This window comes from Brachionichthys hirsutus, chromosome 17 (genome assembly GCF_040956055.1).
Source record: "Brachionichthys hirsutus isolate HB-005 chromosome 17, CSIRO-AGI_Bhir_v1, whole genome shotgun sequence".
NCBI classification, from domain to species: Eukaryota; Metazoa; Chordata; class Actinopteri; order Lophiiformes; family Brachionichthyidae; genus Brachionichthys; species Brachionichthys hirsutus.
The window spans coordinates 10,219,373-10,245,324 of record NC_090913.1 but is presented as its reverse complement, the minus strand read 5'-3'; the positions used below and the strand labels follow the sequence as shown (position 1 = coordinate 10,245,324).

The following is a 25,952-nucleotide window of genomic DNA, read 5'->3' as shown; positions in this document are numbered from 1 at the left end:
ATGGCTGAAGCCTGCGGTGGAGATCATGGGGGAGGGGAGCGCGGAGATCTGCGGGATGTGCGGGGCAGAGGCCAAACAACAGGTAGGCCTAGTTGGGGAATGTACCAGGCCGTCCATCCCATCATGAACGGCTTCCTGATTCCTAACAGCCGCCGGGAAAACATGTCGACTCATCAATTTGAACATTTCATGTCGAAGTGGAGAGTTTAAGTTTGACTTTTGAGAGCGAGGATTTTATGTTGTTTACTTTATGCTTCTTTTCACATTTAATAAAACACTGGTACTTAACATGTTTTGGGAAATAATACTTTTGTGTAACAAAGTTTTGAGATTCACTTTGGATGAGGCTTTGATGGATGCAGGTATCGTTTCCCAGCTCTTCCTTTTTTCTTGGGGGGCACCTGGTGTCCAAATGCTGACGTGTTAACCCCCCCTCGGCCATTACCACCCTGACCCCCCGAGCAGCTGTCTGGACTGGGAATTTCTGTCATTCCCTTCAGACAAATATTTGCTGAGTCATGAACCAGCAGCGCTTGTCTGTATGATGCAGTGTTTGTCTATTTGCACTGACGCACTATCATTTGCTCTGATCGACTCAGCCACTCGTGATGCCAAAGCTAATCTTACTTAAATTATTAAAAGTAAAACACACACACACACACACCTTTTTCTTAAAAGCCATGTCTTAAACTTTCGATTTTCCAGCTAAGTCAGTCGTTAGAAATATTCTTTTCAGCCCGAGAAGACACGAAGGAATACGTAAACCTTCATTTTATTTGAAATATTAAAACTCGAAATGACCATATTTGGTAAATTGATGCTTTCTGCATCGAGTAGCTCCAGATACTCTCTCATTTGTGGAGACCTAACATTATGAGTCAGCGCTTGGAGTCTTTCCACAGACGCACCGGCTGCCGTGGATCAGGCAGATCATTCATCCCTCTTCTCCTTCATTGACGTCTGTTTCACCGGCTGCTGGGTGACTGCTGTCGCCTTGTTGACTGATGTCAGCATGTGTTCCGAGTGAAATTTCCTGATGACTGAGCAGCTTCAAAGTGCGTTTAGTGTCTTCTCAGCCGCCAGCAGTCCACAAAGGCCAAGAGAAGTTTGTCCACAAAGATTTACTTCAGAGGAAATGTCTCAACCACCAATGGATGGGTTGGGAAACAGTTGGGGAAACAGAATCAGGGGAAGCTGTGGGATGACATCACATGCACCCAGTTTAGAAATCATCCATCCATCTTTGATGCATATCTTGGATTAATTGAAACCAGATTAAAGCAATGATGGAACAAAGATGGGATAAACTCTGGCCTTTTCTGCAACAATTTACAAGCACTTCAAAATCAAATAGGACTTGTAATTCACGTCACTTATTTCCAGCCAGCCTGTGAACTTTTAATTCATATCATATCTTTAATTTTACTTTATTTGTTTGACCACAAAACAGAATAAACATCCATTTCAAAGTATAGAGAATAATTCTTGTAAATAATAAATAAAAGAAAAAGAAAAAATCAAAAGTAGCAGATACAAATTGTATTAAGTAAATATTCCACCATTGAAACAACAGATTTGATTTTTATATTCATGGGGGGGGGGGGGGGGGGGGGGGGGGGGGGTCAGGTCATACCATGACTTTTTGATTCTTTAGTTTTCAAATCAAAGCTGCTGAGGTTAATTATTGACGCGCTCTTCGGCCGATGCGTGTCGCGTAAAGGCGCAGAACCGTTCCAGTCTCCTGTAACCTTTTACTTTGTAGGAGACAGACAGTGACGATGCGGCGTCATGCGCGGCGCGGTCACTTCTTCCTGAATTTCCACATTCCAGTTGATCAGATTGGCCATGCAGGTGAACGCAGGTGAGCCGGGACATTACCGGGCCCCTCCCTCCCTCTCCGGCGGCTGCTTGTCTTTAACGCGCTCGTTCGACCGACCGAGACTCGCTCCTGTTGGAAGACGCGCCTTTGTCGCTGCGGATTTTACGCTCGTCCCTTTTGATTCCTCGCAGGTAGGAGGCGCCGCCGAACAGCACGACTCGACCGAAAGTTCCTTAGTTCACATGCGGTATTCCAAAAACCACAAAGAAAAGCTAATCAAGCACCTGGGTTATGACGTCACGCCAATCTGACCGCGTCCGTGAAATTTGACTCCGTTCAGAAGCGCTTCTTGTGCGCAAAAGAGTGACTGTATGGTTTAATGCGGCAACAGGTGTGACAGGTGGATCTGTCAGCCAATGAGATCACGGCTTCGGGGAGCAGGTTTGATCAACAGCACTGGGCTGCGTCTAGATTCAGAGATATGAGGAAATGAACGGGCTAAAATCTTGTCATTTTAATTCTTTAAGTTTTTTATCTACTATTTATTTATAAAATCACACAAACACGGTTTCTGCTGACGTGCTGCGGTTAGTGGTTAGTGTGGTTGTATTGAGTTATAGCGCTGAATGGTTCGTTATAATTACAGTAATAATCCTCCTCTTCACGCAGGCATTCGATGCATCCGAGTTATGCAGGCGTCACTTTGGAAGAATGAAAGCGTCTCGATCTGGTTCATCCAGATTGAATTACCTGTTAAGAGTTTTGCTCCAGTAAAAGAATAGAAAAGCAGAATAGAAAAGTGTTTGAGAAAATGTGATGAGAGAATGTTAGAACCAGCATCAGAACCCCTTTTCATTTATCGGGCCTTTGTTGTGATTTCGCTTTTGAGATTCTAAACCCGGCAGACACAGGAGCAGGTGTTTGATAGAATTCCTGATCCCATGCTTTTCCAATCTCAGGCGATTCCCCTAAAGCAGAGTGAAAGAACCCAACAAGTCGGGTTCATGCCAAAAGAGCCGAGGTGCGAAACTGAAAGCTGCTCAGTGAGTTTGCTTAAAGACTCCTCCAAAATACCTTTTAAAAGGGAAAGTAGCATTTTGACATTCTAATTATTATAGCTTCATTTTAGATCATTATTATTCTAGCTTCCTGCTTTCCTGTGACTTTGGAGTTTAGTGAGATTTATGCATCAGTGTGATAAATCGTCTCCATTCGAGAATGAGCCATGATGTATATCACTTCTCTTAAAACAACGAAACCGACTCGTGTCAGTCTGTCTTCGAGCCATCGATGCTGGAATGCTACACGTCACTGCTTTAAACCAACCGCTCTCCATTTTCCTTGACAGATCACCCTGAGAGATTCAAGCCCGCTCTCTCCCATTGCAGGTGCGCTGCCTTCCCTTCATCCTTTTCCCTTCCTTTATTATTTTCTCTAGACTTTGTATGAGAACAGACCCCCCCCTTGAGGGGATGCTGTGTTACAGGCGTGTTTGTTGTCTCTTCTCCTCATCTGTAAATCATCTTCTTCTTTTTTTATGGTTATCAACCTATAGAAATACTTTGGTCTGATGTCATTTTATCCTTAAAGTTGGGCATTGCTTTCAATCCTTTCTCTGTGTGTAACGTGGCATCAGTGATATCCTAGAGTTCAGTGTTTCGTGTGTTTCAGGGCTGAACAAATAAAGATTGCTTCTTAATAACGCGAGTCACCTCAGCAGCGTGAACCCGTCTGGTTTCCTGTTCTGCTCTCGTTTCAGCCGAGGACCGCTGTCGCCTATACGAGCTGCTGTCAGAAGAAGTAAGCGTTCAAAAGCGTCCCCCGCAAGCGGTTTAAGAGGAATAATATTTGATGACGGTTGGGAGTGAAATATTCTCATCTTTAAAAAATAAATAAATGTAAAGATTCATGTCATTCAGACGGATTTGACACGTTAATGTGATTCTTTGTCTGTCAGCAAAAGCAAACTCTCAGAATGACCAAACCAGAGAACAAAGGTAATAAATAAATGTCTGATGATGTAAGAAGTCACTGATATGGGGGGGGGGGGGGGGGGGGGGGCGCTTCATCTGTAATCCTGTGTGGTTTCTGTTTCAGGCGCCAGGAGATCACCATTGTCTCAGCGGAACCTTTAGTCAGTAACAACTGGTTCTCAGGACCCCCCGTGGTTTACCTTCCTCCTCCTCATCATCACATCGGGGTTCCACAGGTAGGCCTCGTCTGATTTTACTCCTCATCAGTGAGCATTTTTTTTAAAAGCCGGTTTCACTTATTAATAGTATTAGTGTCTAGTTGGGTTTTCCTAATGTGGCCAGCAGGTTCCAGAAGCAGGTCCACACGTATGGGTGTGTAAACGCCTCTCTTTTCCATGACTTAGTGCCCACCATCCTATGACCAGGTGATCCAGGAGGGGCGCATTGTCAAGCCCACTGCGGCGCCCCGCCGGACCGCCTGTACCGCCACCCAGACTGAGCCTGCGAGGGAAAATCCCTCCGCCGCTGTCCCGGCAGAGAAACGTTCTGCCGGTGAGGCGAGAGACGAGACGATCGCCGGGGACGGTGTAGATAAATGTAAGTCTTTCTCAATCTGAGCCCTCCCAAACCTCGCTCCACTACTTTACATTTGTATATAGCGAATGAAGGAAGAGTTTTTAAAATTCCGGCAGACTCGCTGGGGGGCATTTCCCAGTGGGAATGCCTCAGGAGAGGGTCGGTTTGAGAAAGGCCAGGCCTGATGATCCCTTCTTTCATTTCCCTCCAGGCAGAAACCCACAAAAACCACCAAGGCCGGCGAAATCGGAACCAGCGATCGGAGAACGGGCCACTGGAGGCGCCGCGTGCACCGACGGTGACGCTCAAAGAAGTCCCACAGTATCGTCAAAATCTGAAGAACTCAGAAATTCCGATATAAATCAACCCGGCCCGGCAGATTCCGCCCTCGCATGCAGCAAATCTGTCACTGTGCTCTGGGACATTCCCACGTGTCGTCTTTCTGCTGCTGAAACTGGCCCATCCTTGTCAGATTTAGAACCCAGCGAGAGGCCCGTTCCACTTCCTCGCACAAAACTTCCGAAACAGGCGAAGTTCGCTGAAATTCATGAAGACATTCGATCTGATCCGAACGACATCCCGGGGGAGCATTTAAAGGAGTTATTGGAGGCGTTTGCTGCGGATCGCGAGTGCGAGGACAGCAGCGATATTGTTAACCAATCAGATGAAGACGGTGGCGAAATGAACTCCAGGGACAGTCAAGGTGATATGCGGGCCAGGATCCAGGCCTTTGAAGTCCAGACTAGCAGCTCTGAGGGAAACGAATCCAGAAAGAGCATCAACAAACCTCCGGTCGCAGCAAAACCCTCTGGAGCTGTGCAAACTCTTTCCTACCAGAAGGTAGACGACAGTCAGAATGTCTCATCTGCAAACGGCCCCCCGACTCCAGCTCCCAAACCACCAAAGAAACCAATGGGACTCTCTGTACAACAGGAACTAGAGACTTTACACAACAAGGTGTCCGGCCCGAACCGGCCGCGCCCGTCTGTGCTGACCAGAGCCAGCTGCTTCTGCGACGACGAGGAGCCGCCGGCGCCCCCGGCGAAGCCTTTCAAAGAGCCCCCGAAGCCCGACCTGAACTTTAACAGCCACAACGCGGGCTCTTGGGTCAGAGACAACATATATGTGGACAGTCCAGCAAGTGAGTGGCACAGTTTGATCCGACTTGTGTATTGCCTATGACGATGTGAGCGTGGATTCGGCTTGGCCTCTTGAGCGTTCGAACCTTGTTTAGCGCGCGCAGCTCGACAGTCATTGTGTCTCCGTTCAGATCCCGTCGTGGTCAAACCTCTTCAGGATGTGGACGGCAGGCCGAGCCTGGCCCGGAGGCCGACCACCATCCGGGTTCTGAACAAGGCCGCCTCATGTGAGTCCATCTCCAGGGTGCGACTGAACTCTTGCGGTTTACTTCTTACCTATGGCGAGGACATTTTCTCTTCTCAGTCTCAGACCATTTTCAAGATGGCCCCCCTCCTCTCCCTCCTCAGAAGCCTGTAGGAAACCCCGCACCCATTCTCCCTCCCCAGGTGAGTTTTACATTACGCCGATTGGTCAAACATCCGGACTGGTTTGCTGTTGCGCTGACGCTCGTTTTGTTTTGGGCTCATAAAAATGCTCCATCTCTCCAGACTGGGCGTGAACCATCGCTGCCGCCTCGGTGAGTGAAATCAAATTGAAGCGTTGCCATTTTTCAAACTCTTTTCAACTCGATAATGGTGTTGCACTCTAGGAGGCTGAATAAAAGTGAAAGCCTTCCTCCTCGGCCACCTCCGGCCAAAGTCGGACCGGGAAGACCTCCTCCGCCCAGCCTTCAGGCCATCGGTCGTTCCCAAACAGTGTCGTGGGAAAATTCAGTGAATCCAGAAGCACCAATGCCCAAAAGGAAAGGACCCGTCTTACCTCCGAGACCCAATCCAGGCCATCGTCTCTACAACAAATACACCGTGAGAGCAATCTGACCAGTCATGTAATAATGTTTCAACCGCTCCATAAGCATCCGTTTCACCGTTTTTGCTTTCTCCCTGCAGCTGCAGCTTCCTCATGCGATTGCTGCCATTGACCACAATGGGAGCAACACGGGAGAACTGTCATTTCAGGTGTCTAAACCGGTCTTTGTGTTGCTCTAAATTCCAAATTCCTTTAAAAAAAAATAAATAAAAAACTTGCCGGACCTCTGGCTCCGTGAAAACCTCTGTTGGCTTGCTGAACAGAAAAACGAAGTGCTGCTGCTGCTGGAGGAGCTCGATCACGGGGCGTTCGAGTGCCAAGTCGGGGACGCCACAGGAAGAGTCCGGCCGTCTCACATGACGGTCATAACTCCTCTCGAATCTTCCCATCAGACGCCCCTGCCACAGGTAACTCGCTCTTCATTTGTAGGTGCGTGCACATGAGTCGGGCTGCTTCTGGGTCCAGCGGAATCTGATTGTTTTCTCCCTGCAGGATGCCGGTGCACCCGGTCCAGATGGAGCGGAGGGCGGGCTTCAGGTGCAGGCCGTACACGACTTCACTCCAGGTGACACAGCTGCTAATTCTGGCTGAGATCACTCAAATGACGAGTTGATTTTCCTTCGGGGCTTTTGGAGCACGTTTAGATTGCGTCACTAAGGTGTGGACGGTGAATTTGTTTGTCTCTTGCACACGCAGAGGGTCCGGGAGAGCTGGGCCTGAGGGCGGGAAACGTTGTGACTATGGTGCAGCAGGTGGACCGTGAGTGGTACCGGGGCACCTGCAGGGGATCCACCGGCTTCTTCCCCGTCAACTATGTCAAGGTTCTGGTGAGCTGAAACCGCATTGGCGACGGTCGGTGCTTGTGAATTTAAAAACTTTGCTTTGTACAAAGACATTTCTTCTCTTTCCTTCCATTAGTCAAATTCAGCAAAGCCCCTTCCGGACCGGAAAGCGAGGGCGCCGTCACCAACAGTCAGGTACTTTCTAAACTACAACTACTCTTCTCCGAGTATTCGGATGAATGAACCTAACTTGTGAACCGCTGACCCCCCCCCCCCCCCCACACACACACACACACACACACACCGCCCCTGCAGCGGCCCGAGATGCGTGGCGAGGTTCGACTTTGAGGGCGAGCACAGCGATGAGCTGACGTTCTCCGAAGGGGACGTGATCCAGCTGAGGGAGTACGTCGGACAGGACTGGGCTCGGGGACAGATCGGGGCCTTCACCGGGATCTTCCCTCTCAATTTTGTGGAGGTGGTTGAAGATCTGCCTCAACCCTCGAGCCAGCAGGAGAGGAAGTCCATCAGGATCCCTCTGCCCGGTGAGAACTGTGGAACTGTGTCGTACATTTATCAACGCCGGCATATTAGCCTCTCGATCCCGTTTTATTAGCACAAATCCTACGATTGTTAGTTTGTGTTCACGGCATTGTACACGAATCAATACTAGTAACCTGCCATTTAACCCACAGGCATGGTTTCTTCAAGTACACAATCTGAAGACGCCAAATCTTCTCAGGTAGCCAAACATTCTTATCGACCAGATAAAGGTTTGTTCAGGTGAATATTACACTCCCCTCTTACTTCTCATCTGTGCAGACGCCTCGATCCGACGCAGAGTGGGTGGAGGCTCTGTACGACTTCGCCGGGAACGCGGACGGCGATCTGTCCTTTCGACGCGGCGACTTGATCCTGATCAGCAAGCACATCGATGCCGAATGGAGCAGTGGTCGGCTCGATGGCGTGGAGGGCATATTCCCCACGGCTTTTGTCAAGAGCAGCTCAGGTAGACTATACATCAACGGGGGCAAATTTGAAATCCTCAAACATGTCCTTCTATTCTCAAACTGCTTGCTCTGCCGGACCAAATATTCATGTGCGATTTGTCTTCCAACAGGCCAGCCGTCGTCCAGTAGCCAGCAGGAAGCCCCCGCTGCAGAGGGCAGAGCCAGGGCGTTGTACAACTTCGCATCCGACTGCGACGAGGAGCTCTCCCTGCAGGTACCGGGATCCGTTTCCCGTCCCAAACCTCAGATTCAAATGCGCAATGGACCATCAGACAGCCTCTTCTTCCTCAGATTGGGGATATTGTAACCGGTCTGGAGTCCCTTGATAAAGAGTGGTTCCTGGGTGACCTGAGAGGGAGAAGGGCCCTGGTGCCGAAAAACTACGTCAAAGTACTGGATTAGTACAAGCACAGAAGTGATATCAGCAGTCGCCTCACTGTAAATAGAATTCCTGTGTAGTGCATACTTTTAACCTGCCGTATGAAGTCCGAGTAAAGTTTCATGATTAAAAATGAATTTAGCTGCCAGTTGAAGAATCCTGGACGTTTATAATCCGATACCGTTGCTCTGAGGTACTAATACCACAAACACACACAAGACAGGACAGCTCGTCTCCATTTACACTTTTTATTAAATCTCAGGGTGTTTTAGACCGTCTCTTGGATGGGGGGCTCGTAGCCATCGGCCCGCTCCACTTTGGCTCCAGTGTCATCACCAGTGGCCTTCGCAGCGCTCCCGGAACCGCCCTCTCCGTGGAGCTCCATCAGTTTGCCCACTGCAACGCAACAAATACCGTTTTTCCACCACAATTATAGGAGGCCGATAATTATGTTACCGAGACAGTCATCACGCGTTCACAGGCAGGAAGGGGAAAAAGGATCTGCATCACTTACACTCAAACTTGGGTTTCTTCAGCATCTTGACCTTGCGGACGTAGACATCGTGTAGAGGATAGATGGACTGGCAGGCCTTCTCAATGTCCTTGCCAACACTGTCGGGGATCCTGAAACGGCACGCAAACATCTCAAAGCAAGCGGTAATCACAGAACGGGTGGGATGTCGACGACATTACTTCAGATAGACGTACAAAGAAACTCTCAGATCAGTGGACAGTGAACCCGATGAGCTCCATTAGAGATGATCTTTGCATTTATCACAACTAGAACCAATGACCATTCAGAGGCGAGACAGACGGCGTGGCTCGACTTACAGTTTGTTAACAACTTCCTTCAGGTCGTTGGTCTGAACCTCGCGGGTCATTATCTCCATCATCTTCTTGCGGATCTGCCGGACCTGCTGGTGCTGGGCGTAGGAGGTCTTCCTGATCTGGTTTGTGCGCTTCTTTGTGAATCCCACGCAGAACAGACGCAGGAGGTAGCCGTCTGTCGTCTTCACATCCACGTGGGCTTCAATCATGGTCTGAATGGAGAGGGAGAACGGATTAGAGTTCACAGGGAAGAATCCAAAAACAAAGCCTGCTGGGAATGCCATAAATATGGAAGTGAACCATTCCAAACTGATCACTGGTTTGCTTCTTAGAAACTCTGTTATAGCCCAGAAACCAGATTCTGGTTCTGGGCTATAACAGAGTATTATGTATAATGTTTACAAAACAAATAATCAAACAGCAGTCGTTCACTGACTCATGTTCACATCTCTCTGTAAAAGGAAATCCTCGCTGTTGAGGATTAGAACATTATTCCAAACTTAAAGCCCAGACTGACTGATCAAAGACAAGCCCTACTGAACTCCAACACACACCTCACCGCTGGATGCGTCACTTTGTGCAATCAAGAGGGATTGGAGCAACTAAAACGTCATGTTTACCATGATATTCTCAGTGATATTAGTGATTCACACCCCATCATCATCAAGCATTTCCTTATCAAACATTTCAGTTCCCGCATTGAAATAGAAAGTCCCACACTAACAACCTGCACCCTTTAGCAGAATGCTAATTATCCAGATCGTTCCCCACAGCAGCGACACACGAATTAGGCATTACGTTTTTTTACACGCCTTCACAAGGTGGCCTCAAACAACCGCAACCACCGCTGGGCTTCTCCGTGGCCGTCCACGCACATGGAATGAACTTACCTGCCACTTCTTGACCATGGAGCACATCTTGTCGCGGGTCAGGTCCATGCCGTGGAAGTTGGTCATGCAGTTCTTGCCCTGAACATCCTCCGTGATGAGCTTGAACTTACGGAAGGCTACCTCGTCGTTCTGCAGGTCGGCGAGGCTCACCTCGAACACGCGTCCCTTGAGACCATCTGAGGCAATTCCTGTGGGGGGGGGGGGGGGGGGGGGGGTCAGAGACAGTTTAGACACCAGGCACATGAAATGGAGACATTCTAATACCAACGTCTTATTACAATGGAAGTTAAAAGCAAACAATTATACTTAAGGATGCCTTCCTTAACGTTTAACTCTACCCTGCCATTCTGTCAGTGGCGTCTCCCACCATTATGGGCTAGACGTTAACGTGCATGCACCAACTTTAACACTTACTGGTTCCCTGAGTCCTGGTGACCAAGGTCTTGCCGAGGTTGCGGATGTTGAACATGGCTGGTGCCTTGACATCATACCAGTCCTTCTTGGAAAAAGGGTCCACACTGCATGAAAACCAAGCGCAATTGTTAATAATAATAATGCATTGGACTTATGTAGCGCTTTGCTATGAGAAACTCAAAGCGCTCAATAATAATAAGACTGTTGGGCGAGAAGTGAGCGTTGAAGCAGGCTAGCTGCTAGCATGCCGACTTAGCACGACCTGCATAACCAAATTAACGAGAATTATTTACTTTTTCACCGATTCAGATAATGTCCGAGACGACTTGACCGCACAATGGTGACACTACGGTTGTTATAACGTTTAGTAATAGATGAATTATAACGCTGACTGCCCCGAGTAGCGCTTTAGCTAGCCTCGTAGTCACCCTTCTTGAGAGTACTGGCTTAAGCAGTTAAAGGGGGATTAAAATAGTCACGCTACCAAAGTCAGAATCATTTGGATCTGAAATATAAGCTATTTTGAAGTCAAAGCAGATGTGGAAAAGTACACGGCGAAGGGATAACATTTTACAAATCCACAGCTTCACAGGCCGGTGACATCGACACGGCACCGGCCATGACATCTGACGAAAATCGGCTTCATCCGTCAAAGTCATTGAAATTATATTATAATATTGAGTTCGGAAAGGTTCGTTTCGTGCAATAATATGTGAATTTCCTACTCACATCTTCTTTTTGGCACCTTTTTTGCCGCCTTTCGTCAGCCTCTTATTTTTACCGACTGCCATGTTGGCTACAGGGAGTGAAAGAGAAGGAAGTACGAAATCTCGCGAGAAATAAAGAGAAAGCTCCTTCCCGTGAGATTTGTTTTATCTCGCGAGTTCTTGTAGCTTCTTTTAGCGCCCCCTGTTGGGGAAATGCAGTTTCGCCTGATAGGCGCTTACAAAAGTTACACCACAACTAATCGTGATATATAATAATAATAAATCTGAAACGTTTAATTGTGTTTCATGAGCGTATTGAGCATTTGAAAGGAGCTATGTAAAATTAATACATTTATTGATTATCCACAGACTACAAAATACAATATTGCATTAACATCACATTGCCATTGCCATGGAATCTTTGCAATAATTTGTTAAAGAATACATAAATTAACAAATATAGTCATAATACAGACATAAATAATAATAATTGCCTAAATCAAGTTAGGTAGAATATAAATATCTTTGGAACTTAAAAGAGCAAAATTTATTAATATACAGTATTTAATATGATATTAAATAGAATAACACACATACATTTAAAAAAACGATCTTCAAAGAAAGTAAAATAGTCCAAATATATAAAAGCAACATTATTCATCAATAATTGCTTCCCAAATTTGTTGTAGATTTGGATTTTTGTGTAAAAGAGAAACCCCTATGATATTTATTTACCTTTATATAACACATGATTCACATATATTGAGTTTATTTTTTAGTTTTGTATATATGTTTTTCCCAGTAACCCTTTGATGATCAAATGGAATATAAAAAAACCCCACATGATCTCTGAACAGGCAGAACCAGTCTGTAGGCATCTTTAACCGTTGTGTACACACACCTTGACTAACTCGTTATCCACCCACACTGGATTTTCAGTTGTAGATACCATAACTAAATCCTGATGAAATTAGTGTATGTATCCATACCCTTAAATATTTAGAAACCTTTTGACATAAACTGAAAAGACGCAGCCTACAGCATTATGTCTGCGTGTGTTTTCCATCTGATTATGCCATGTTATATTTTGACAAAATCTGATCAAGAATTTTTTTGCTGTGCTCCCGTTGATATGACCGTTAAAAATAATTAATTAATTCATTTTGAAAAGATAGCAGCAAGAGATCAGGAGAAGATTGCAGTAAAATGTTCATGACAGAATAAAAGCAAAATAAGGCATTGCGATTGTTTGATTCAAAGGGAAGTAACTTTTCAGAACCTTATTTAAAAGGATCTGTAGCTTTGCTTTGTGCTGCAGTGAACAAGCGTGTTGATTCGAGGTTGTTACATCAGAGATTAGGCCTGTGTCTCGTGGGTTGTGCTCCTTGCTTCCATGACTCCCAGTGTCCTGAGGGCTCAGTTACACTTTACTGGGAGGTCAGTGGTGACGCCAGCTGCCTCTGTGGAAACTAGAGTTATAGCTGCTAAGAAGCCACCGGCATGATCGGAGAAATGGGAAGACAAAACGTTAAAAACATGCATGGGAATCATTCATTACACAGACTAGTATTTCCCAGATTAGGTTGGGATCTGATGAATAAATAGATACGGATGAACTGGTGACCTCTCCTCTATTCGGCAGTAAATATCACATGATGTTTGAATAGCACAGCCGTCACTTTGCATTAATGTCCGTTTTGCACCGCTGCAGGATGCAGACATCTGTCACCGTGCTGCAATCAAACGAAGCAGCAGACACAGTATTTGTGTGTGTATTTTCAACACTTTAAAACTGTGCTTGATCAATATATTATTAAGCTGTCCCATTGTTGTATTTTTAAACTCTATTTATTGTATTAGCCGGTGGGCTTATGCTTTATGTGTTGTTAAGTCAACAGAAATAAAACACAAAGGTTTTCAGTGACAGATTTTGTTTATTGTGAAGTACCACAAGATAACAACATCTTATTGATTATCCAAAATATGGGTCAGGGGTTATGCTGGAGTAATGTACTATCAGTAAAATAGATAATTATAAAAAAATACATAATGCACATCCACTCAGTGTCCCCCCCCAGTTATTGATTATAAATAGAAAGAACATTTTTCCATTGCGCTGTATTTATTTTCCTCAGTGAAACAACATATTTCGTGATGATATCCACAAAAAGATTTAATCAATTCAATTTGTGATCACATGTTTATTTTTTCCCCCCCATGAATGAATGAATGAATGAATGAATGAATGACTGAATGAATGCTCCCACTTCCCTCTCCTGCCGGCGCCTCCACGCCAAAGCGATGAGAAACAAACCGCTGGAGCTCCATTAAATATAGAAGCTGCTCATTCGACCTGCCTCCCAGCGCGGCGCACCTGAGCGGCGCACCTGAGCGGCTCACCTGCCTCCACTGAGCTGACGAGGCTCGGCTCCCGTCCCTCCCACTGCGCATGCGCGGCTCACTCAAGGGCTCCACTGTCATGGCGCTGACAGGCTGAAAGCTACTCGGGGTGAATCAGGAAGAGAATGCGGCGCGGCGCGGCTCGGCTAACAGCAACGCTTGAGCCGGTCTGAGGAGTTCCGAGCGGACCGAGCGGACCGAGCGGACCCCGGCCCTCCGTCCGCCCCCCTCCGATCTGTGCGTTTTTCTGGGGCTTCTTCCGAGCGCGCTTACCTGTCAAGTGTCTGGACTGAGTGACGGTAGCAACTTCCTCTGCTGCACCGGAGACGCGAAAGTCGCCTTATCTCCGTGTGACCGACCGAAGGAGTGAACCCACGGACGCGGGGCCGAACTCTGCTCTTCTGCTCGCAGCCGCGGAAGCTTCGGAACGACGTTAACCCTGCTGACGAGGCGGGGGGGGGGACGAGTCTCCAGTCTCTGTTCTGTTTCCAGTCTCAATTCCAGAAACTGCTTCTGAATGGGGAGGAAGGACACGTGTTTGCGTTCCCGTGGACTAACAACAACAACAACAACAACAACGACGACTCTTTGAAGGGCCGGTAAATCCCCTCCTGCTGCCCCCCCCCCCGACATCAGCCCGGGGAGGTGAACAGGTGTGTCACCTGCGAACGCCACCTGTCCCGTCCTTCCTTCCTTCCTTAGCAATGGCTAGCGAGGAGCCGGCGGGCTCCTCGGCGCAGCCGGCCGACGGGAAGGACACCGGACCGGGCGCCTTGGCGCTCAACCCCGGCGTGCCGATCAGGGGCATCCGGATGAAATTCGCCGTCCTCGCCGGCCTGGTGGAAGTTGGGGAAGTTTCCAACCGCGACACGGTGGAGACTGTGTTCAACCTGGTAAGCTGATTACCGGCGATGAGGAAATAGGCCCGAGACGGTGGCGTTAATCAATCATCCTTATCGATATAAAAAAGCTACATTGACTGAGCTTATCCTTATCAATAATTCTGCAGTAGGATTTATTTTAATTTAAGTTTTTATTGCTGTCATTTTCTTGTTCCTGTGCCCTCTCACAAATCATGACGTCATGATATTCTGTTGAGATCAAAGCAGCTGGTGCTTTCTTTCCTTTGTTTTTTTTTGGTGACAGATCCAGGTCAAGGCTGCGTTCTGTCCAACTCGCTCCACATCCAGCTCTGCAGCGCTCCTCGCCTCCTCTCTCTGCAGGAGTTGTGAAATGATTGTATTTTTTTTTACGCCTCCTTTTATTAAACGAATGCATGAAATGTCTCCGACAAAGAAGTTTAACGCGGAAGAGGGGCGCATGCGCAGCTGGAGTTGGGCTGGATAGGTGAGAGGGAGGAGAAGGGAAAGTGCTTTATAGTCCCATAAAGGGGGGGGGGGGGGCTTGTCCTCCAACACCTGGTCCGTCTGTGGAGCGGACCGGACCGGACCGGTGGGTCTAAATGGAAATCCTGACATTCCACCTGGAACTGTTTTGATAACGAAATCCGGTATTTCCTGTCGATCGAGTTATTTGTTTGCTCTTTCGGCTCGTGCTGCTCCAAAAATGACCTAATTTCTTAGTTGTGACTTCATTGCATGTAAATGAGGGCGGCGATGCACATGTGATAAAATTATTTTTTTTTTTGCTTGCGTCCTTGTTAGTAATTCAGTTTATTCAGTTTATTCAGCCTGCTGGCAGTGAGAGGCGGAAAAACAATGCTAATGGTGATGCTATATTCGGATGAAAAGGTCACGGCCGGGTTTAGTTTTCTCTCTTCACCTACTAAACATTCTTTATTGTGGCACCAACCTGAGTTGAGAGCCGGCCAGGCAGCGGCTCGGCCTGCGTCCCTGTCCTGAGCGTCCATGTTGAGGACATCCAGTACCGTTTCAGGGATTTGAGAAATGGCTCCGTGCATTTTATTAAGCCTAACACCCGCCATGCTCCGTCTCTCATGCTCCCCACTTATAGGTCATAATCTGATTTACCATATAGGCCAGGATCTCTGTGGCGGCGTCCCATTTGGACCTGACACTGTATTTGGTTAAATGTCACCTTAAACTTGCCGTATTCAGAGTCTCTTGTTCTGTTACTCAGAAATATTGGCGGTTTTCTTGGCTCATTGCGTCTTGGCTGCCTTTGTTGACAATGTCAGAGTTCTTTTTTTTACTGTGTGGCTTGTCACGGCCTTTAGGGGTTTATTCCTTGCTGTATTTACCACATGGTTTTTGGATTTCATCAATACAAACACTTTCCTTCCAACATGGAAACATTAGGCTCTAGCTTCGTCTTCTACACTGAATTGAAGGATCAATTAGAATGTGAACGGGGCTACTCCCACTCCCAGTGACGATCACCAGCATAACCATATCAGACAAGCTACTGGGCTTCAGATTCCAGCCCGCAGAATCACACCGTGGTTACAGTAAGCATACGGATACTTAAAGCTCAGTGGTCACTGATGCTTTTGGCTGTAGTTTGGTGTGAAACTTATTCTCTGAGCTACGTAGAACGCTGTCGGTTTGCATCGGCGTCTGTGCTGCAAGCGGAAGTTCAGTTTTACAGTAAAAGCAACGTGCTGAGAAGCTGCAAGGAGCTGCAGAGTCGGGTGTTAATTCTCATGTAGGTTTGTGTGCAACAAGCGTTCCTGACTGATTCATCTGCCAACTCGTTTCCCGTCGACGTGGAGGCGGGGCTAGATTGAGCAGAGAGCTGAAAGTGCACAGCGTGCAAAATGGACTTTTGTATCTTAATCCACGACGCCGCCCTCCCTGGAACAAACGTCAGTAGATGTATCAGAGATGACGTTTTACCTTGATTCATTTAGCAACACGTTGCAGCGCTAGTTTCCTCTGGGTAGAAGCACAGTAATCCATTGACTGAGGTAATCCCTGGCTCCTCCGTCAGGTGACGCAGGAGAAGCTTGACTCTGTGCTGTGGAATGCAACTTGGGCTTTACATGAAGGCCAAGGTCACCAGAATAGCTGCTAGCTTTGTGGACAATAACTGAAAGCAAATGTATCCTAGAACGCCTGGTTCTTGTTCTCGCAGAAATAGAAGTGTGAAATGGCAAAGCCGGCTTTTGAAATGAGTAACCGCTGCGTAAATGTTAGTGTCTGACTTCTCTGATGAAGATGGCTGCCTCTGTTAACTCTCTTCCAGCATGTAATGCAGAGAGGAATGCGACGGATGCACAAACCATCCCCTCGGTTGTTGATGACAACACAAGCTGCGGGGAGCGTGGGCGACCCCTGACCTCTCTCCAGGCATTCTTTGGCCTCTTTGGCCGTAACAAAGATCCCTCTAATCTGACACACGAATGAAACCCAGTCTGCTCCTCTCGGTGATCTGCCACATCAGCCTGATTCCACGTTCGCACGCCGCTCCCTCCCTCTTTCTCCGGTGTGGCAACACGAAGCCCTCGGCTGTCGTCTACACTAACAACTGTGTGACCTTCTGCATTTACACGGCCTTCGCTAAACTTTGGCTGACAGTTATCACGGTGTAGACACAACGAGCAATTCAGCGATGAGTACACTGGTGTGACTGGTCTGCTTCCAGTTAGAATTGGTTCTAAATGACCAAAGCTGGGAGGTCGTTACAGAATAAATAAGCCTGAAATAGACTCTGCAGTTCTAACGGTATGTCTTCACTCCTCCCCAAGCGGATCGGAGCGTCCTCCCATCGCATTTCCTGGGGGGGGGGGGGGGGGGTCTGTAGGTACCCGGCTTCAGGGTTCAGCCTCCTCCATGATGTCGTGAGACTATTGGATGAAGTGTAAATAGTCTAGTCCAGCCGTTTCCTAAAACCTGTGGTGCGTCGGACTGGATCCAGGTTATTTTTAAGGCCATGCAGACTTACGGTCGACCTCCGTAATGAAGCTCATCTGAAATGCAGATGAAACTGAAGGTCCTTGAAATTCCCTTTGACTGTCGGCACACTGACTCCACACATGCATACGCTGTGAGCCCCCCCCCCCCCCCAGCTTAATGAGCTAGCGCTGCGGTTAAATTGACATGTTGAAACACAAGAGCAGAGCTCTCGACTAAACAGGCGGCAGCATTAACCTCCTGTCCTCCCGTCTCCTCCCCGCAGTAGGGATTTTAATGATATGTTAATTGTGTTTGCCTGCAAGTCACATTTTAGTGTTGGATTCCAGAAAGATGCGAACGTTAAGACGTCTTAAGGGAAACCTAAGCGAAACATAATTGTTAAGAGCGCTCATTAAATGATTTTTAAACAGGTTTAAGGCGGAGTGCCTTTTCATCTTCGCCGTTTTATTCCACCGTCCTCCTCACACCTTTTTTTTTTTATATCCATTGGAATTTAATTCCATTTCCTTCAACTTGTTTTTCAAAGAGCGTAGCAAGAGAAACTATTGTCTAATGTCTCCAGTAGCTCCTTAATCAAATGACTTGGGTTTAGTTTTGTTAAAGCAGGTGTCTTCTTCAAGCGTTTCCAGTCAGCGGTGCGACGTTCTCTTATGCTTACGGACATCGTCGTTGCAGTGCAGTCGCTATGAAGTTCCATATGGTCTGGGCACAAAGAGATTTAAGAGCTATTATTCCGTGCCCTTGTTTGAAGCAAGTCCTTTAGTTGTGCCGTAACGTGCGGTTAGATTCCTGAAGGGACGCCGCAGACGGAGTCATGGACCATTAAACTCCAGGAAACCTGCTCTGCTCTTAACTTTGATTTCAGTTATTTGTTTCACTGCAAACAAATCTGCCTTTAGCAGGACTCTTGTTGAATACTGAGACAAAGGAAACCTTTTGGGGACTTTTTTTTCCTCTTGCCTCAACAAACAGTTTGCAGCCTCACCTGTGGCGTGCTCCTCTATGATGGGATAGCACTGAAGATCGTACCCCTCCTATGGAATTATCTGCTTTCTCGACCTACGGATGTTTGCCTGGTTTGATGCATCATAAAGTCATCTGTTGTCAAGGCCTCTATCCAACCTACCCAGAATGCAAGCAGTGCATCAATGGATAACGCAGACGAACAAGCAAATGTGACAATATTTACTACTATAAAGATTCCACTTCAGCATTTTTATTTATTTTTTGCAAACCAGCATCCATTTGTATTTAGTGTTAATCATTCTCCTGTCTCTAAACTTATGTCTTGTTGCTGCAAGTGCAGGATAATTAGTTTTATATATATTTTGTCAATCAAAAAGTCAAACTTATAACTCTGCAGTTTGGATTTTCTCCGATTCTATAGATAGAATCTGAGTGTTGTGGTGTTTTGAAACCGTTCAGATGTTTGGTCCGGTGTAATTTTTTAAAGCTGCTTTTTAATCGTTCTTCTATCTGGAACACTTCAGGAGGAGTGAGAGGAGGAGGCTGAGGTTGTGGGAGGCATGCAGAGGAATGTGCGCAGCGAGAATTAATGAACTTGTTTGGCCATAACGGTGAGGCGAGGGCAGTGTTATCCAGACTCGGATGTTTGATCATCTGCCAGGAGAACGCAGAAGGCATTTCTGTCGGTAATGCAGAGTGAGCATGGTTAGGGATGTAATGGAAAGCTGGTTCCAACCTGCAGGATGTTTATTTCGTAGATTAACATTAACAGATTGGTAGCGCTAGCAACAGTGATCTCACGATGTGATACAAATACACGAATCCAGGCATCTTAAAATGAGCCTTCGGTGACTTGGATTAACCGGCGACGGCGGAAGCCGACACTTTTGTAAACCGCAGGAAGCAGCTTGGAGTGGAACAACAGTGTTTGGATAGCCAGCAGACTATTTCCTGCCCCCCCCCAAAAAAAGAAAAGCCATTGGCTGTTTAGATTAGCATCGCTGCTACTTCTCTCTAAAGGTTCATGGTTAAGAAAGGGAAACGGTTATTCTCATAAGGTGGGGGGGGGGGGCACTAATATTTATTTTCTTGTTGACCTCCCTCCCAAACGGTAACATTCTTCGTTTACGTCCCTTTCCATGCACTTCTTCTTCAGCTTGAATCGAGTTAATTCTGAACGTCTTATTCCAGACGGAGCCCGCGTTAATGGTTTCCTGAAGTAGCGAGCCGAGACGTCGATGAGGCTCATCCTGGTGTCGTTTTTATTTTAAACATTGCATTCCAGCGGCAGACTTGCTGAGATCTCGCTCTCTTGGAATCTGATTCCTAATGTGGAGCATTTCCTGACTAACCTTTTCCGTTTCGTTCCGCGAGCGGCTCCCTCGTAACTCTGATGAATATCGGCTGCACCCCTTCATTAAAAGCTTCCTTCTTTATGGGATGTTGGTTAAAGTGCTCTTAGTGGTTACTATGGAGTGTTGTTAAACTGTGCACCACCTTTCTTCACCCCCCACCCTTTGCTGACACCATTTGTGATTCCTCTATGGCCGATTCCTGGATTGGAATGTGATGGAGACTTCCGCACAGTTTAATATAAATTATGTTTAGAGGATTGTAAAATTCTAACCGGGGGGGGGGGGGGGGGCTCCTGCAGGAACGCAGATACACTTATGATCACAATAGAATCACCACGGATGAGCAGCATGGCTGTAACAGGATGCATTGCCTCTCTTTTCCTGTTGCTGAACTGGACCTAATTATTATGGAGTTGCTTTCTTTTTGTCTCCTCCCTAATGTCCTCCGCTTCTCTCCTTAAACTTTGCAGATTGCATAGTACGAGATCAATGATGTGCACCTGAATGGAAAAATGCAATTTAAATGAATTCAGAACAACATGGGGGGGGGGGGTTCTGTCTCCCAATTATATCCGTGCATTACCGACCGTTTTCTGCATGTCGTACCAAAGCTGTGCCCTCTCCAATTGTATCGGAGCTTTCTGTTTCTTTATTTTGACTAGTGTAATTTTATTTCACTTTGAACTGACGATATTTGCAGGAAAATATTGGTATTGTTTCATAACATGATATTTAATAATAATAAAAAATCCATATATCTCAACGTTTTTCCCCACATTCACAGCAGGCTTGTAGGATGTCGTACCTCAAGTCGTGTTTTGGTTCAGCGTGATGGATGTTTCGGCTTTTTCCGTGGTGGGGGGGGGGGGGGGCTTGTGGAAGAATGAGCCTTCCCCCCCCATCAGTTTGACAAGATGACTCATTAAGGGCGATCCAGTCGGAAGGGCTGTTGGAAAAAGTAGGGCACTGATGTGCGGCGAAAGCATGGTCACTCTCACGGCCCGTTTGCAGTTCATTCTAAATTGGATTGAAAGCCATAGTAAAAAACAAACACATTTACACTCCTTCTGTTCAGGCCGGTTTAGCTCGGAGCGAGTTGTTTTCACTCGGTGGTGTCATACAAATATTTATCGCTGGAACTTTAATGAAATGATTTAAGCATCAGATCGTTGTCCAAGCTGACAGCTAAGAGTTAGCTGCTTCATTCTGACAGAGACGTGCTGTGAATTCGGGCATTCTTGTTCCCTATCTGAGTTGATTTCCTGCAGGCAAAATACACGATTCAAGACTCTACATACATACACACACACACACACACACACACTCGCACACACTGACCCAGTGGATGGAGGGGCTCCCCCTGCAGCCGCCGCTTTGCAGCATCAGTGTTTCTGCTTCTTACTCCTGGCTGGATAATTTCCTCGCCTTTGCTGCAAACTCTCCATCATTTGTTGCATCACATCGACCGCATGCAATGATTCTAGATGCTTTTGGCGTGCTCTGTCTTCGACTAGCGCTTCACTAAATTATGATTCTGTTTGATTCAGTTTCATATTTGACCTCAGTTTAAGTCCCTCCACACTAAATAGAAACTATGTTTAAACTGATGTCCTTTGCATGACTTGTTTCCCAGGCTATAAAGTGAAGTATGAATTGGAGCATGTTAGCTATACATTATGAGTATGTGAGCTTTGCTTAATGCTTCTCCTCTGTTTTCTTTAGTGTGAATTGGAAATGTAGAGGAAAAGTTACAGAACCTTTTACTTATTTATTTCAAAGACCCATTTATTTCTGATCAGGGTGTGTTTGTAACTTTTATTGTTGGTTGCAAACTTTTTTTTCTAATTTATTTTCTTATGACATCTTGGTTTACTGGCGCTGATGAAATATTATTTGAGCACTTTTAACGGTTTGTTTAAATTTGATATGTATGTTTGCTGGTCTTAAATGGATATTGGATGTTTTAACTTTACCTCACAGCAAAACAAATCTACCTTAGGGTACAAATAAAGTAACCTTGAACCTTGTGTGGCAGACAGACGAGCCTAAATGCCATCGCTGCTCCGTCTATCAAGCAACCTGAAATACAAGTTGAGCTGGCGTCCTCAGTTTTTCTTCCATAGAGACCATAGAAGCCTGTTTGTGCTTTGTGTTGCTGCCCGGCGGCTGCTTGGCTGCTCAGCCATGATTAATTCAGGCGGGCCTCAAGGGAGAACAGGCAGGCTAAGTTACCCACCTTGGGATCTGGTGTCTCCCTGCAATAAAGACGCCGCAGAGCTCTGAGGATGGAGCGACCTTTTGGTCGCCTCCTGACACAGAGCGGCGTAGAAGAGTGACTCGAACAATTAGATCGATTGAAATGTTGTAAAACTTCTCTGCCAGTCCCTGACAGCCACATTAAAGGCGTCGCTCGGCTGTAGGAGAGCAGTTCTTAATTTGCATCAGTGTTGAAATGATCTCAGCCGATTAACGGCGGCGTCGTTCGGTGTGTTTACACCAAATGTTCATTGCTATATTTTGTATGCAGCAGCAGTTACTCTCCCGCCGTCGGGGGGGTTTCAAACGAAAAGTGCTTCTGATCTAATTAGGCTGCCGCAGGTATTAAAAGGTGGCAAATGGTCCAGATGTGAAGCAGAACTCTTCACCGGAGAAAGTTCCTTTGACTGTGGCGATTATTCTCAAAGACAAAAGTAAAAAAAGAAAAATGCTTTATGATTTACAGACCATAATCTGTTACCCTTCTGTAATCAAATGGCTCCCGTCGTCCAGTAAGGACAGACCTGGCCGGCGTTTGAAGCATCGACTCCCCAAGTCGATGCACGTTGTGTTGTAGGAAGGCGCGCAGCTCATCAGCGACTTCCTGAGAGGGAGAAACGGGCCGATGAGGTTCGTTAATCGGTTTCTAGGGGGATAGTCCAGATGGAATTCCTCTGTGAATCTTATGGCTCATGGAAAAGTATTTTCTTATTGCTCTTATCCCCGTGACGATTTCTTGTGACGGGAAAGCCGTCTTTCTCCGCTGGGTGATTCGAGCCTCAAGTCATTGCTCTGCTGATGTGAACAAATGTTTGTGAGAAGAGGTTAAAGGGACAGGAGGTGAGGCGTGTGTGTGTGTGTGTGTGTGTGTGTGTGTGTGTGGTAATCATCCTCCGTCTCAAGGATGTCTCGTAGCCTCGTCCCAGTTAATCTGACCTCACTCATTTTAACGGGACAGTTCTTGTTCCCGCTACCAAATTACAGTTTCCACATCCAGATTGTCCCATGGTGGAATTCCACTATCACGTGATCATTTCACCCCCCCATGCCTGTCACAAACATGACAACCTCTTTCAGAACATTAATTTGACATCAGCATTGTTATTTTCCTTATCTTTTTCCATTAGGCAGGGTCCAATACTAAAAACATCACCACAACTATTAAGGGATGACAAATTAAGACGTTTATGGCTCGTAGAATTTATTCCCACACACAAAGACCATTACTCCTGTGCTAGAGGACAAACGTCCCCCCCTCCTCCCTCACCACGCTGCCGAGGCTGCTGGGTAAAATGTTACGCTTTGGATTCAGGAGAGAAATGATTTGGATTCACGTTTTCTTCTCTACTTTTTTTTTAATTAGCCTTTTTACGTGCTTGGATCAAAATGAGCAGCTCTATCGTGTGAAATAAAAAAGAACCATCAGTGCCCCCCCTCCCTACAGCAGACTGTGTGAGAGGGGCTAATATCTTGTCAGACAATTAGCCAACATCTTGAAAAAAAAAAAGGTTTGCACAATGAATCTAAATTCTGTCTCTCTCTCCTTCCTTTTCTCTCCCATCACTCCGCCCCCCCCCCCCCCCCCCCCCCCACAACGTCCTCCCTTTGCCTCTCTTCTCCAGCTGGTCGGCGGCCAGTTCGACCTGGAGATGAACTTCATCATCCAGGAGCCGGAGAGCATCGTGTGCATGGTGGAGATGCTGGACAAGTGCGAGCCCACCTGCCAGGCTGAGGTCTGGAGCATCTTCACCGCCATTCTGAAGAAGAGCGTCCGCAACCTGCAGGCCTGCACCGACGTGGGGCTCATCCAGCAGGTGCTGCAGCGCATATCCACCACCGACAGCATGATCGCAGGTACGGACGCCGTTTGGAAATGCTTTCAGTTATTTTAAATCCCTGGCGATGGCATTTCCTGCTGAACTGGGCTCCACCAGGACGGCGACGCCGACGCCTCCTCACCTCCAGAGGAGATCTGATTTGATTTGACCTCTGTACGGAGGTAGCAGCTCAGCCTTCAGGAATAAATGGAGCATTACAAAGATTCCCATCTTAAACGTTCCCATCCGGTCCCCTTTTATTTTTACAGTAAGCTCATGACTTCATTGTTCAGATACACCGACTTGATCAATCGATACAGTCTCTCCTGAGTCCCAGGCAAGTCTGTTGCCCATCTGAAATTTAGTTTGAAGTAATCCTACATTATTAGGCTCACTGAACTTTTGCCGGCTAGAACAGCGCTGCCCTGGGGGGGGGCGGGCGGGTTGTGCAATCAAGCAAGGGCGATGTCACCCAGCAGTGACTCCACTAAGCTGAAGCCATTGTTAAAGTAAAATTCGCTGCACATCTTCATCTCCATTTATCTCTAGTCCTTTATGTAAGGAGTCTCCCACTGCTGGAGATGTTTCTACATTTCTGTATATCTTTCATGTTCATTAAGCAGATGAGATTTTTTTTTGGTTGACTGAGCACCGTCTTGTTGTGCGTCTTGCAGACCTGCTGGTGGACATGCTGGGCGTGCTGGCCAGCTACAGCATCACCGTGAAAGAGCTGAAGCTTTTCTTCAGCAAACTGCAAGGGGAGAGAGGCCAGTGGGTGAGTCGGAGTCACGCCATCTGTCTGTGGTTCGTCTGGGGCCGGCGTGAGGGATGTTTGGTCATCGACGTCATCGGCTGTAAAATGACCCCCCCCCCCACTCCGTGTGTTTTTTGCCTTCTCTCCCAAGCCTCGCCATGCAGTGAAGCTTTTGTCGGTTCTGAAGTACATGGCTCACAGGACCGGACCGGACTCCTTTTTCAGCTTTCCGGGGAAAAATGCGGCTGTGAGTAAACCACGTAGCGTTCAACGCAGCACAGCAAAACAACCCCCCCCCCCTGGTGTGTGTGTGTCTGATAATGAGCTGACTGGCTCGGGTTCGGCTGCTGTTTCAGCACACGAGCAGAAGGTCTTCCCGTTGACTGTTGACGCAACAAATCAAAAGTCAAACCGCCACCAGAATGCCAACCGAGTGGTGTTACTCCGTGTTACATCTTCTTTTATTTTGTTACCTTACAGGCCATAGCTTTGCCTCCCATTGCAAAATGGCCGTACCAGAATGGTTTTACATTCCACACCTGGCTCCGCATGGATCCCATCAACAACATCAACGTGGATAAAGACAAGCCGTACCTGTACTGGTGAGTAAACGGTACCAGTTCTGACAAGTGGACCATCAGTTTAACCAAGAGTCTGCAGAAGCACAGCTTCCCCCGCTCCTCCTTTCCTCTCCCCTCTCAGAGGGAGTGACGGACCCAAGCCTTCGGATCATCTCCTTTTCACCCACTAATTTATTTCTGTCAGCAATGTAATTTATACGTCATGGATCTGTTGAAGTTCTCTGAGAACGATAAGCAAGGCGGAAGGCCGAAGAGCTGCTCGAGAGAATCTTTAATGGGAAGCTCCTCTTCAGCGCTGGGGCTCTTCAAAAAACAGATTAATGCAGTGAATCAAATGCGGCGGGGTCTGCCTCGACGGGATGCGGAGAATGATGGGACAGCCTTTGAGCTTGAGGGAGGATTGTTTGTTGTATTTTTTTTCCTTTTGAGACCGTTATTCTTTATTTTATTTTGTTTGTTGCCCTTGAATATTTGCACTAAAGCTTAAAACCGTGTGTCTGTGCTTTCATTTCATTCTTCTCAGTTTCCGCACCAGTAAAGGCCTGGGTTACTCTGCTCACTTTGTGGGCGGCTGTTTAATAGTGACCTCGTTAAAATCCAAGGGGAAAGGATTCCAGCACTGTGTGAAGTACGACTTCAAACCGCAGAAGGTACAAAGAAAA

The 25,952-nt window shown here is 46.9% G+C and overlaps 3 protein-coding genes across 3 annotated transcripts in view; 2 read left to right on the top strand and 1 right to left on the bottom strand.

The window, feature by feature from the left end:
- Positions 1 to 8,601, top strand: sh3d19 (SH3 domain containing 19; the record flags this gene model as incomplete). The annotated part of the gene is made up of 21 exons (XM_068751221.1): positions 1 to 82; positions 3,168 to 3,207; positions 3,579 to 3,619; positions 3,777 to 3,816; positions 3,917 to 4,028; positions 4,197 to 4,344; positions 4,580 to 5,509; positions 5,639 to 5,734; positions 5,812 to 5,894; positions 5,997 to 6,025; positions 6,098 to 6,311; positions 6,396 to 6,464; positions 6,579 to 6,722; positions 6,808 to 6,880; positions 7,012 to 7,142; positions 7,234 to 7,292; positions 7,413 to 7,642; positions 7,793 to 7,839; positions 7,920 to 8,106; positions 8,218 to 8,321; positions 8,399 to 8,601. Coding segments are annotated over 21 exons (2,970 nt in total), but the record flags the coding sequence as incomplete, so codon positions are not given.
- A 119-nt stretch (positions 8,602 to 8,720) lies between these two features.
- Positions 8,721 to 11,446, bottom strand: rps3a (ribosomal protein S3A). Its single transcript, XM_068750754.1, has 6 exons — positions 11,348 to 11,446; positions 10,619 to 10,722; positions 10,205 to 10,392; positions 9,318 to 9,526; positions 9,001 to 9,110; positions 8,721 to 8,882 (listed from the first exon to the last, which is right to left on the bottom strand). Exons 1-6 carry the CDS (start codon positions 11,407 to 11,409, stop codon positions 8,755 to 8,757), a joined length of 801 nt encoding a protein of 266 aa, XP_068606855.1. The 5' UTR covers positions 11,410 to 11,446; the 3' UTR covers positions 8,721 to 8,754.
- Positions 11,447 to 14,429: 2,983 nt separating this feature from the next.
- lrba (LPS-responsive vesicle trafficking, beach and anchor containing) overlaps positions 14,430 to 25,952 on the top strand; it is a 125,498-nt gene continuing 113,975 nt past the window's right edge. The window contains exons 1-6 of the mRNA XM_068751051.1: positions 14,430 to 14,618; positions 23,761 to 23,992; positions 24,630 to 24,730; positions 24,861 to 24,956; positions 25,190 to 25,311; positions 25,814 to 25,940. Of these exons, the coding sequence (XP_068607152.1) occupies positions 14,430 to 14,618; positions 23,761 to 23,992; positions 24,630 to 24,730; positions 24,861 to 24,956; positions 25,190 to 25,311; positions 25,814 to 25,940 (867 nt within the window). The remainder of the gene's footprint in view (positions 14,619 to 23,760; positions 23,993 to 24,629; positions 24,731 to 24,860; positions 24,957 to 25,189; positions 25,312 to 25,813; positions 25,941 to 25,952) is intronic.

Coding starts and splice junctions, on each gene's coding strand:
- rps3a (XM_068750754.1), bottom strand. CDS start 11,409: ATGGCAGTCGGTAAAAATAAGAGGCTGACGAAAGGCGGCAAAAAAGGT. Junction 10,393..10,618: donor CACCAGGACTCAGGGAACCA/GTAAGTGTTAAA, acceptor CCCCCCCCACAG/GAATTGCCTCAGATGGTCTC. Junction 9,111..9,317: donor AAGGAAGTTGTTAACAAACT/GTAAGTCGAGCC, acceptor GTGCCGTTTCAG/GATCCCCGACAGTGTTGGCA.